We start from the raw sequence: 12,776 nt of genomic DNA on the forward strand, positions 1-12,776 counted from the left end.
GGCATTCACAACCTGCCCAGAAGGAGTTTTCTGCAGATGACAGAAGACTCATCAGTAGGGTGACAGTCACCCTGACCTCTGTTTTCACCTGTGCCATACATTGGCACTTTCAGATTTTACAAGGCACCTTAAAATATTTTTAACATCTGAGGAGAAAAAAAATGTTTCTTCTATCGTGATTCAGCCAAATGCCAGTCAGGGGAAAAAAATCTACTTGACTCTCTTTTCGCAGATCATCCCTGTATCTTTTGCCAAAATATCACAGAAGATAGCGGGGTGATGCTTTTCCTTTTCATGAGCGTGATCTCATTGTTGACTTCATTCTTAGAAAACAAGTGTAACGTGCTAACTAAAACAAGCGACTCCCTGTGTTTTGCATTTCAACACCTTACCCAGCCGTTCCTCCTCTCTCCCCATCACCCCCTCCCTCTCTTTCCCAGCAGGTTTCACCAGCGACACAACAGATGCAGGCCACCCAGACGATACAGCCGCCTCAGCCCACAGGGGGGCGCCGGCGGAGGGTGGTGGATGAGGATCCTGACGAGAGACGGCGGAAATTTCTGGAACGGAACCGGGCAGCCGCCACCCGCTGCAGACAGAAGAGGAAGGTCTGGGTGATGTCACTGGAAAAGAAAGCAGAAGAACTCACCCAGACAAACATGCAACTTCAGGTGCAGGCCACTGTCTCTCTCCACAGGACTCAAAGGCCCTGTGTAACATTGGCATTTCCTGCCCCGGCAGGCACTTGTTGACCTAAGCACTAACACCACCCCTTAGCCCACAGAGCAACTGCAGGCTGATTCCTCAAGGTTTATTAGTTCCGAGACACTCTACAAAACAAAACAACCATTCAGTTTTACATCGGTCTGCTCTGAGGAGGGAAACCCTGCCCAATTAAGTTATAGGGCTGGGAGCAGAAGCTTGGTCAGACAGAGGTTCAAACTCTTGTTCCGTACCTACCTGCTGGGTTTAACCTCTCTGGCTCTCAGTTTCCTCACCTATAAAATGGGAATAATAACCTCATAAAGTTGTTGGGAGGAATAAATGAACTAATGTCTACAGAGCCGTTTGTACATCATAAATCTGCAACCGAAAGGCCGCTCTTTATGTCCACTGGGTGACGGGGTTGCTTCACTTTACACTAGATTATCTATATTTTTGTTTAGTGGAAAAAAAGGAGGTTTGTGTTTATTATTTTGCTCCATAAGAAAAGGCATGTTTCCATCTCATTTTTAAACTTGACAAGATTTGGATCTTGCATGATTTTTGCTTTCCATGGGTGGCTCAGTGGGGGGACATTTTATAACAAGGCCACTTCTAGGAATTTTTGAGAACCTCCAGCACCTGGAGCTTCTCCAGCGGACTTCATGCCATACACATGACGCAGCTCAGGACATTTGTTCTAACACAAAAAGAAGTGCACTGTTCACCAGCAGAAGAAAAAGCAAGCATTATATAAGTGACAAGCAGGCAGGGATCGCAGTAAAAATCGTGGATTATAGCGCTGGATTATATACAGTGCTTCCAGGAGCAGAGATAATGGCTAAAGAGTGGAGGGAAGAGGGGAGAGAATGCCTAAAATAGGGAGAACCTGCTCCTCAGTAGTTCATAGGTCACCTTCCCCCCCCCATCCTCTGCGCATCCTCAGAAAGGAGCAATTAGGGTGCCAAACCCCCCTTTGCATGTTTAATTCCATTAAGTGGAAATGGTCTTGAGACGTCCAGTGTACAAATTGAAATTATACAAAGAAAGTCTGGGTTATACAGGGACTGACTGTCATCATTTATGGATGTTCACTCTCCCCCCCAAAGTTTATCATTCTTTTAATGATAGACATGAGAAAGAAACTGGGAAACGTATATAGCAGATATGGGGGAAGCAAGATAAGAAATCCTCCCACTGGCTTGTACGAAGCTTGTGTGAAGTTGGAGACTCTGTTACCCTCTCCCCCGACCACTTACCCCCTTCTCTAATGTCGGGTCTAGCATGGAGAGTTCCTGAGTGTCTGTACTCAGTATCTGCTGAATGAATGAATGAGCTCCCCATCTCTGGAGTGTCCAAGAACTAGCTGCCCGACCACTTGGCAAAGATGGGATTTAGGGAATCAAGCCGCAGAGTTTGGCTGGACTCAAACACCGCCGAAACCACTCTAACTTGAAAGTCTATAATTCTAGAATCTGGCAGGCCTAGTAGCATGTGAGAAGCTTTTAGGTGGACATGAGTACACATTTTTAATATTACTAATAATATTTTAATTTTTATGTGTACTGAAAAATGTAATCAGAACATCAAACCTTCAGTTTCACAGATATTTTTGGTAAGGACCAGGCTAAATCTTTAAAAAATGAGTTAGTTTGTACAAACATGTTAAGTAAATAAAAGTTCTGGTGTATGTGACCTAGCAAATATCACAGCAGTGGTTTTGTAATGACTGAAATGTGAGAACCCCTGGAATTTGCTACCAGTTCTGAGATCTGCAAGAGGATCATGAACAGGTGCAGGTTTTCTCAATCTCAGCACTGTTACCTTGGGGCTCAGTAATTCTTTGTTGTCTCCAGTGCAGTGTAGATACTTAGCAGTATCCTTGACCTCTACCCTCTAGGTATCAGTAGCACCCTCTACCCCACCCCCAAGTTGTGACAACTGAAAAACATTCAGACAATAACAAATGTCCCCCGTGGGGGGCAAAATTACCCCTGAGTGAGACCCACTGACCTAGATGAAGGAGCCTTGAGTAGTCAGCTGACATGTAATCAGAGGCGGACAAGTTTTTAAATCAGTTTTAACTAAAATGAGTCCTTGCAGAATGACCCCAGGGTATTGACCATCATTCTAGAGCCTGAAGACATGGAGGGGGTCATAGCAGAGAGCCAGGAAAAGTGAGGATACTGGTTTACTTTGACGTCAGATGTGTTCATGACTTGACATATGAACATATGTTATAGCTTTCACTTAACGTATAAGGTACTTAACATATAAGGTATATCCTTTATGCGAACCTAATCTACTTTTTTACAAGAGAGTGTATTTTAAAACATGCTTTTTGCCAGAAGAGAGACTTTTTATTTTATTTATTTATTTTTGGCTGCATTGGGTCTTAGTTGTGGCACATGGGATCTTTTGTTGCAGCTCACGGGCTTCTCTCTAGTTGTGGCACTCGGGCTCAGTAGTTGCGGCTCGGGCTTAGTTGTCCTGCAGCATGTGGGATCTTAGTTCCCCAACCAGGGCTCGAACCTGCATCCACCGCATTGGAAGGCGGATTCTTAACCACTGGAGTACCAGGGAAGTCCCAAACCTAATCTATTAATTTTCACATTTTTAGAACCAAAATGGAAGGATAAGAGATACTAGAATTCTAGCCCCTGAAAACCAGAAAAAAAGTCCTATTGGGGCCATTCAACAGGCACCAGTATTTTTGGTTGTTAAAGCAGTGCCTGAGGAAGGGACGGTCTCTGAAAAGACTACGTTGTTGGTGTTTTCCAACCACTGCTTTGCTTCACAGGGACAGAAACCACAAGGGCTCCATGTTTTCTGTGATGCCGAGTGCTCTGCATCATGCCGTGTGATGCTGGAGAGGATATGCAGATTCTGCTACCTTTGAATGACCCTTTCCCTCTCACTGGACCTTTGTCAAAAGAAAAAGTTGTCTCTCTTGAGGCTGGTCCAGTGAGCCAAATTTTAAGTAAACAGAAATGGAAGGTGCTACACAAACAAACTCCCTCCAAAAGGAATATCCAAGGTCTGGATGGCCAGCTGCCACTTTTGAGTTGTTTTCCAGCATAAATCTTCTAGTTAGGCTGCAGAGCTTCAGATTGGAAAAATTAGAACTGAGAAAACATAATCAAACTCCCAGACTTCATTTCCTCATCTCACAACAAATCTCTACCCAAGAGGTCAACACAGGTATAGGAATTGGGGGAAATATTAGAAACCACCCAATCTGACATTTTATTTGGGAGAAACTGAGTCTCGGGGGACATGAGAAGTCTTCCTGAAAGTCACACAACCAGCAAGTAGTAGGATGAAAACCCAAGCGAGTCTTCTCTTGACCTAACCCACTGCTCTGTGATCTCTCATTCTAGAAAGTTCTTCAACTGTGAAGGAATCCACATTCTTTTCACTGACAGAGTGGCTGAGATCAGCTCTAAATTCATCAACTGCTAATGTGGTGCTCAGTGGATTGTGTTCAATAGATGATACGGAAATCGTCTGGTCGCCCACGGAAATAATTGCCTTTCTTTTTCAGTACAAAGACACGGCCTAAGTCGCTGCTGAAATTTTAGACACACGAGCTCAGGTTTAGGACTTGGCAAGAGAATAGGCCAGATGGGAACTGTTGCTGTACAAATTGAAAGTCCTTTGTTTTAGAATGAACCAAACCTGGCCTCAGTTAATCTACAAAAAAAAAATAATAATAATAATAGGGGAGGGGCTATGTGGCAGGGCTCATTTTGATAATTATTTTTTTGGCATGGACTACTGCTTGCATCAAAAAGCGTTTGGAGTTTATCATATTAACAAAATGACATCCCCCAAAAACTGAAAATGTAGCTGTTAGGGACTTCTTGGAGTGCTTGTTTAAAGTATGTTATTACAGTGTTGAATGTCTATATAGGGGTACTACTTCATCCCAAGGCAACTTTATGGGTTTAAGAACAGATTAATCTTAACTACATCTATACTCTTACAGTCCCTATTTAAATGGCTAAACTTTTAGGAGTAGCAAACCCAAACTAGTTTAGAAAAAAGAAAAGAATGAAGAGCTGATTTCAGCAAGAGAATCAATACTTATTATTAATACTTTGCTTTTGCAAAGTGCTTCTATATGAAGACCTATAGTTATTATTAGAAACTACACAAGGGAGTAAAAAAAAATTGGTGATTTGCATCAATTCATAATGCAAGGCAATTCAGAATAAGAAAATGTCTCCAGAAGTCCTGGTTTCTATTTCCCTACTAGAACTGCAGGCCACTTTTGATTTCTTTCATGCATTTTGAAACATTTGCTGTCTGGTTCTTCTCTTCCAAAATGTATTCAAGGTGATTTCTATTAATGTTATCTTGAAAAGGATTTTTATTTAAAATATAGTCTAGTATTTGTGCATTTCCTACATCAGTCGGTCTATCAATATAGAATGATATCTATCAGTATCTATCAATATGGAATGTTTATGCATGTGCACAGCACACATGATTCACTCCGCTTCCTCTAGGGCAGAGATTCTCTACTGTTTTTAACCCAAATGCTCCCTTATGGAATCTGATGAAGGCTCTGTAGACTCTCACAATATGGAAATGTACATGGACTTGAAATTTTGCACAAAAGTGAAACTGTAAATGTTGCTTTGGAATCTGCCCTGTTAAGATTTGGAAGTACAGGAGGTGCTAGAACTGGCTCCCTTAGGAAATATAAGACTTGATAGATAAGCCCATTTGAGAACACCAGAAGCAATTAACTAGTGAATAAAAAATCAAGATGGAGACCTTCATTAGATTATTAGGTAATTAGCATTCTCAATAGAAGGCAATTCATAGAATAAAAAACTATCTTGCAGGAAGTAACTAGAAACTAGTCCAACCACCTTGTTTTATGCTAGGTTGGTGTGGCAATTTGGGGAGCCAAACCCGATTATTCTCAACTCTCATTTGAGAGTTCCTTTTTCTGCTGGAAGCTGCCCCATGAATTTCTGTTGCTTCTCTGGCCATTAGATTTTTATTTAGTCCTTATCAGTATCGTACTTATGTGTGCATGATCTAAGCAAGAGGGAGGCTGATTGTTCTTGTCTATGGAGAATATTAATTGGCATTCATTTTCCAACCCTAACATAGCTAAATAACATAATTACTAATATATTACATTAAGAAATATGTCCATATTCACATATCTCTTTAAATGATGGTCAGTTGTTACAGTGCTCTCCAGGTTCCTACATTTTTACAGACCCTCACAACTCCCAGGTCCTCAGTTTCTATACTTACAATGTATTGGTTTATTAATAAAGTGCTTTGCTGTCCAGAGACGAAAATATGCCACTAAAATCATCTATTTTCTATGGGGCTTTGGTTATAGGCCAGGACACCACATACACTGTTTGTTGTGGTGATTGGTGCTGTTTTATTGTGGCCTCTCATGAAAGCAAAAGGTTTATCCTGAAATGGTTTGGGATATGCCAAGTATTGTAGGCAGTTAGCTCCTTGCAATTGTAGGAGCCCGAAGAACGGAATTCAAGGTGTTTTTCTTAAGGAAGGGGCAATGTACACTTCGAGTCTGGGGGATGGAAGACTGCCTAGAAAAGGTGTGACTGCTCAGGACACAGAGGAGGAAGAAATGGAGACTAAAATCATCCCCTCCAAGGTAGCCGCCAAGTGAGATTTTTCTTTTCTTTTCTTCCAGAAGTACAAGAAGGCAACAGAATCCTGTTGTTTTATTTTAAATACTTTCCTCGTTTGTTTCCTAGATCATGGGAGAGAAGTATGGCTGGATTCACTAAGGACTGGAGCGTTACTCCACTTTCTTAGAACCATCGTCTGCAACTGACAGTTTCCCCTTAGGGTCCAGGTGTCTAGCAGTTGTGATTTCAGAAAAGTGTTATCTCTATAGTCCAAATACAAATCATGTCACATTTCATTTTGAGGCCAAATATGTATACATTCAAACATCTTACTTTTTCTCCTTTTTCTGTTCTTTTGTCTGTTTTGTTTTTAACCGGGGGCTGCCTTCTGTTTAATGGTCTAAAAGTAACTTGCTTTTACACAGGCTATTTTAAGCAGAGGGGGAGCTGGGAAAAGGAAGGATGGCTATCTGAATTTAAATGGGCATAAAATTAGAGAAAAAATAGTGTTTAAGGCTAAAATAAATTGTCCTATAAATAAACTTGTCCCACTGACCCCCAAATTGACAAGGGTCACTTTCAGCTTTGATAGGGCCCCTTATCAACCGTACTCATTTGGAGGTGGGAGGTGCAATTCACCTTCCTGAACGTTCTCAAATTTAAGAGCAGTTTTCCTGTGAAATTAGTGATTTATTCATCATTAGTGCTAATTTCTCAGGCATTTAAAAAAAATTTATTGGAGTATAGTTGATTCACAATGTTGTGTTAGTTTCAGGTGTACAGCAAAGTGAATCAGTTATACATATACACATACCCATTCTTTATTAGATTCTTTTCCCATATAGGTTATTTCAGAATATTGAGCAGAGTTCCCTGTGCTATACAGTAGGTCCTTATTAGTTATCTATTTTATATATAGTAGTGCATATATGTTAATCCCAGTCTCCTAACTTATCCCTCCCCCCTTTCGTCAGATAGGCATAAAAGCCTTGTAGATGAGATTTTTATTATTTTTTTATTCATGCTACTCAACATTTGATTACTTATAATGTATTTTGCAAATGAATTTGGAATTAGGAGGTATTCTTTGAAACAATTTTCCAAAAAATTTTTTAATTAACTTCAGAATCCCAAACTTACTTTTTAGGTGATAAATACATGCCTCAAAAGCCAAGTTCATACTGAAAGTGTAGATACAACTTAATGACAAATGTTAAAACACCTTCTTCTGTGTGCATGCTTTTGAAACGTCTCCTCCACGTGGAGTATAATTGCGGGGCAGCCACAAATGAACATTGGCCAGAGAGAGGTGTTACTTATCACAACTGTAAAATGGCTTATTTGCTACGTTTACAGTTTACTTTTATCAAGTGGCAGCACCTTGGAAGCATCTGTTCTACATTTATACAGTTGTCCCTCAATATCAGCGGGTATTGGTTCCAAGACTGGCCTCAGATCCCGTAATCTGCTTATGCTCAAATCCCATCCTCAGCCCTCTGTATCCGTGGTTCCACATCCTCAGATTCAGTCAGCTGCTAATCATGTAGTATTGTTATCTATGGAAACAATCTGCACAGAAGTGGACCCGCACAGACCCGTGCTGTTCAAGGGTCAACTGTATTTGTAGACGACGGTGCCAAGTACATTATTCCACAAACCATGAACCTATCCTTGTGAATTACTACATAAAGTGGAGATTTGTGGCACTTACCTAAGTAAATCCACAACACCCTGATATTGAGGAGGGAAAAAGTTTATAGACTGAAATTAGCCAAACTAGTTAATGAACCAGTCAAATTAACTCAGTCATGGCCCTAAACTCTATTGCCCTTGGCCTCCCTGGGCTGACCTGATCCCACCAATAGAGGACCTACATTTGCTCTGTATACTTATATGCTTCCTCCTAAGTGGCATCAGGCAGAAGGACGTGCTTTGTTGAACTGTAGCCCATGAAGAACTTCTTTTGGGAAATCGGCTTATTCTGAGGGCATTTCAGTTTGAAGCCGCTCACCCTGCCACACAGTTCCTCCCCGTGCCTCACGTTCACCTTCTATTCATGGTCAGTGTCAAACCTGAACCTGTAAGATAGCATGGGGACTTCCCTGGCAGTCCAGTGGTTAAGACTTTGCCTTCCAGTGCAGGGGGTGTGGGTTCGATCCCTGGTCGGGGAGCTAAGATCCCACATGCCCTGCAGCCAAACAACCAAAATATAAAACAGAAGCAGTATTGTAACAAATTTCAATAAAGACCTTAAAAACACATGGTCCATGTCAAAAAAAAAAAAAAAAACTTAAAAAAAAAAGACAGCCTGAAGAGAATTATTATGAGAGCTAAATTTATTGAGCACTTCGTATGTGCTAGGCATTGTTCTGCGTGTTTTGCATGTTACCTCATTTAATCCTCACAACAACTCAAAGAACTTTGTACTATTTTCATTCCCATCCAAGGTTGCTAGAGCTTAGCTGGGTTATGTTACCTGCCTAGAGTCACCCAGTCAGTGTAGAATGGAGGGTCCCACCTAAGTAACTTTTAATAGGATTAAGCTCTTGAGTTAAAACCTAGTCTCTTCAGAAAGCCCCTGGGAAACCTGAGGGCCAAATCAAAGGCAAGCTACAAATTTTCAGGTGAATCCCGTTAAATAATATTATTAATGTCATTCAGACATAACAGAAAAGAAGTGTGCCAGTTACACTGTTGAAAGTGCACGGGGCCTTGGGTTTGTATTCTCTGGTCTTCTTAACATGACTTGGATCCGTCTCTTTCCAGAATGAAGTGTCCATGTTGAAAAACGAGGTGGCACAGCTGAAACAGCTGTTGTTAACGCATAAAGACTGCCCCATAACAGCCATGCAGAAAGAATCACAAGGATATCTAAGTAAGTCATTGACTTTTTTGCTTGTTTTAGTGTCCAGTTTTTTTGCCACCAATTTCTCATTGGATTTATTGAAAGAACAAAAGTAAAGCGTAGACTGCACACCCAGGTGGATATCATGCTAGAATTTTTGAGTGGCTGCCAGACTACTGCACCAGAGGGAACCCTTCTTTTCTGACCCCATTCATCACCATGACCGCCACCTCCTAATAATTTCTGGCTAGACGTTCCCTGGCATTCCACATTGTAAAATCCTACCAAATTCCAATCCTGCAGCCAGTAGGAGCCCAATTACTGGTGGGCTAGCAGTCTTTTATGGGCTGGGAAACAGGCTTTGGGTGAATTATATCCAGTGCCTCAGGATATGCTACATGTTATTCAGCAGGCTGAAAAGCTAGTGACCTTGTCTCAGTTTACCAATATGTAAAGTGGATCTGTTTTTCTAGATCCCAATATCTGCACCTGGAATGTCAATAGGTTCAATGCTAATTGAGTAGGGGATGGCGGAAGAAGGGGGGATTCATGGCTGAAGGTCAATTTCTTTTCAAATAATTTTTTAGATTGAGCAACACAGATTCTCCCACCACATGTGAGTATTTTTCCACATTTGATATATGGAGGGCTCTTTGAAAAGACAAGATGGGGACTTCACATGCCACAACTTAAACACATCAACTCATGTTGCTGATCTAGAAAGCATGGCTTTGCTTGTAGCTATAAACTGGGAAGGCATAGCTTTGTGACTTTAAAATAAAGTTTTGGAATTAACCTCCAGGAGAAAATGTGTGAAACGCTCCTATTTCTAGCAAGCATCTAGCAATATTTTTTGAGTAGTCTCCAAGTGCACCCAGGAAAGAGCTATATTGGTGTGTGTGTGTGTGTGTGCTTTTTCCTAGGTCCAGAGAGTAGCCCTCCTGCAAGCCCCGTCCCCACGTGCTCTCAGCAGCAGGTCATCCAGCATAACACCATCACCACTTCCTCGGCTGTCAGCGAGGTGGTAGGAAGCTCCACCCTCAGTCAGCTCACCACTCACAGAACAGACCTGAATCCGATTCTCTAAAATCCGAGGGTCAGACCTTGCCTCCAAGGAGAGCTGTCGCATATCCTGCGTCCTTTCTTTTAAGGGCATTTTTAGAATTAACTCAGACCTGGAAGACTCCTCAGCCCTTCAAAGACTGGCTTTCATTTTTATAGTTATTATGGAAATGTTGTCTTTTATACTCAGTTATATAAGCAAAAAAGGGAGTTATGCAATTAATAATCTATCAGCTTGGGAAATGCTTTGGTGCTTTTCTCCAATTTTCTGGTACCAGTTACTTGTTTATAAACTGAACTCTTTCTGTATATAGTCATGGTTTCATTCTTATCAGTCCAACCCTTTGCCTGAAACGTTGAATCTTGTTAAGCCACAGCTTTTAGCCAAAATGAGGCATACCTAGATGTCCAGTATACAGACTGCAAGGCAACTGGGGGAGAAGTCTGATGATGTCATAGCTTATGTTGAGTTGGTGCTATGATGTCACCAGAATCCCAGATAAATGGAGAGCCTTTTCCACAACCCTGTTTCTCTTACTATAAAAAAAGTATAAGCTCCACTGATGTCCAAATAAAATCAGCAAGTATCTCACCACCTCTCCTCCTACTCTTGGTCCACTTCCTTGAATGCCCAATTTTCCTTTCCATTTCCACTTTTACCTGGGCTCCCTATTGACTCTTTATTTTTACTTTCTGTTTTATTTTTTCCCCTTTAGCGTTGCATGCAAAGAAGAAAATAATGTTTAAAGGAAAAAAAAAAAAAGCTAATGTGGACCTAGCCATGGCTTCCCTTGCCCCTGACCCATTCAACTCTTGCTTTTCACAAAAGAGTAACCGGGAGATGTTTAATGTGCCTGGTTTAATGTTGTTAATAATCAGAGCAAATAAAAGGTGGCTTAGCCGTAGGTGAAGCACCGTTGAATGCCAGCTGTGGAGACACTAGGGAAGGAAGCTTTATAAGCTTCAATTGTGGGAGTCCAAATTATGATGCAGAGCTAGAACATCATACCCTCGAATTACAACTGGTTTTATATGGCCTGTCTATAATGTTGAAAATCCATGTACTATATAATAATTCAGAAGGGCTCTGTTCACTACACAGATTATGTTGTTCAATCATTAGCTGCTAATAGCCTAAGATATATTATTATTTTTTTCTTAAGCCTATGGAACCGTCTTTGCTGTTCTGGTGGGTGAAAGTAGACGAACTACTGGAGGGACAGAGAGAGAAAGAAAACCTAATGTTTCCATGGAGGTGCTTCCCGCCCTCCCACAGCAGTTAAAGCACTCTGGCTGCTCAAAGTATCCCCTGCATATGGCTACTCCACTCTTCTGAATAATTCTGATTTATACTTTCAGCAACTTTCCTGGACTTGCCCATTATAAAAAGCAGATAGTCCGAACCACAGTTGTGCCTCCTTGAAACAAGCCATTCTACTGTGCTAAGGTTTTAATATCACATCTCACAAATAACTGGGGCTAATGTTCTTCTCTAGTTGTCTAGGCAGGTGCTGGTGTTTCATCTCCATTTGAATGCTTGACCTCCAAACATGAGTGTGTGTGTGTGTGTGTGAGTGTGAGAGAGAGAGAGAGAGAGAGAGAGAGAGAGAGAGAGAGAGAGAGAGAGAGAGAGCGTGCGCGCGCAAGATAATGGGATTTAAAAAAGTAGTATTTTACAAAAGGTGTAGCTTTTATAAGAGTTCGGAAAAGGGAAGGATGTGGTTTTTTTCTCTCAGTATAGTGTAAGAATCTATTTTGGAGAAAAAAAGAAAATATAAGGGTTATGAAGCATGGTTTTTATAACTAGTTTCAGTTTTATCTAATAACTTACTTTTTAAATCAATATTTATCAACAATCTTTTCATGTATGCAGTGCTTTCAAAAAGAAAGTTTTGAGTTTCCAGGGAAACGCATAACTTGGATATATGATCTAAAAAATCAAAACAAAAGCAAAAAAAAAAAGAAAAAAATGCAAACAAGAAAAGGATTTTCTATTATATTTTAGACAAACATATCATTTTTAAGTATTTTAAATACTGAATTCAGTTATTTTGTTTTGTTTTGAATCCCAGCTGTAATAGCTGAATGGTTTAACCTAACTGGCTTCCTAAGAAGTTTAAGATTTAGCTAAAAAAGCAGTTAACATTCTTGTCTCTATTTTGAAATCAAAAATAATTTTTTCTAAACTCCTTCCTAGGACCATTTATGTGTCCCCCTAAAAAGGAGAAAGAGCTCATTGAAATATTTGGGTATTTTAATTTTTTAATTTTTAAAAAATTTTTGTTTTGCTTTAAGTGAAAAATATTTTCTTTCTTTACTGCATGCATAGCACTTAATGAAATGGATTTTTAAAAAAATCCACTGGTGATATCAGAATGTCCAAGGAGTGGGCCGTCACTAAAATTATGGTTTACTTTACTTCTGTTCCACCTCTTAATTGAAATATTTCGTTGTTAAACCAAAAGCCTCTGCAGTTAAGAACTTGCCTGAGTTTTAATTCAGCAGCTTGACGGTTTGACTGACGTGCATTATAGATA

The 12,776-nt window shown here is 40.4% G+C and overlaps 1 protein-coding gene across 2 annotated transcripts in view; it reads left to right on the top strand.

Annotated features, from left to right (window-relative positions):
- The window catches only part of CREB5 (cAMP responsive element binding protein 5), a gene marked incomplete at its 3' end in the record, with an annotated part of 332,872 nt that extends 322,608 nt beyond the window's left edge, over nucleotides 1-10,264 (top strand). For both annotated transcript variants that reach the window (XM_082846274.1, XM_082846273.1), the window contains 3 exons: nucleotides 444-671; nucleotides 9,099-9,207; nucleotides 10,101-10,264. In XM_082846274.1, coding sequence (XP_082702400.1) covers nucleotides 444-671; nucleotides 9,099-9,207; nucleotides 10,101-10,264 — 501 coding nt within the window. The remainder of the gene's footprint in view (nucleotides 1-443; nucleotides 672-9,098; nucleotides 9,208-10,100) is intronic.
- Nucleotides 10,265-12,776: the final 2,512 nt, after the last annotated feature.

This window comes from Leucopleurus acutus, assembly GCF_964270905.1.
Source record: "Leucopleurus acutus genome assembly, chromosome: 9".
Taxonomy (NCBI): domain Eukaryota; kingdom Metazoa; phylum Chordata; class Mammalia; order Artiodactyla; family Delphinidae; genus Leucopleurus; species Leucopleurus acutus.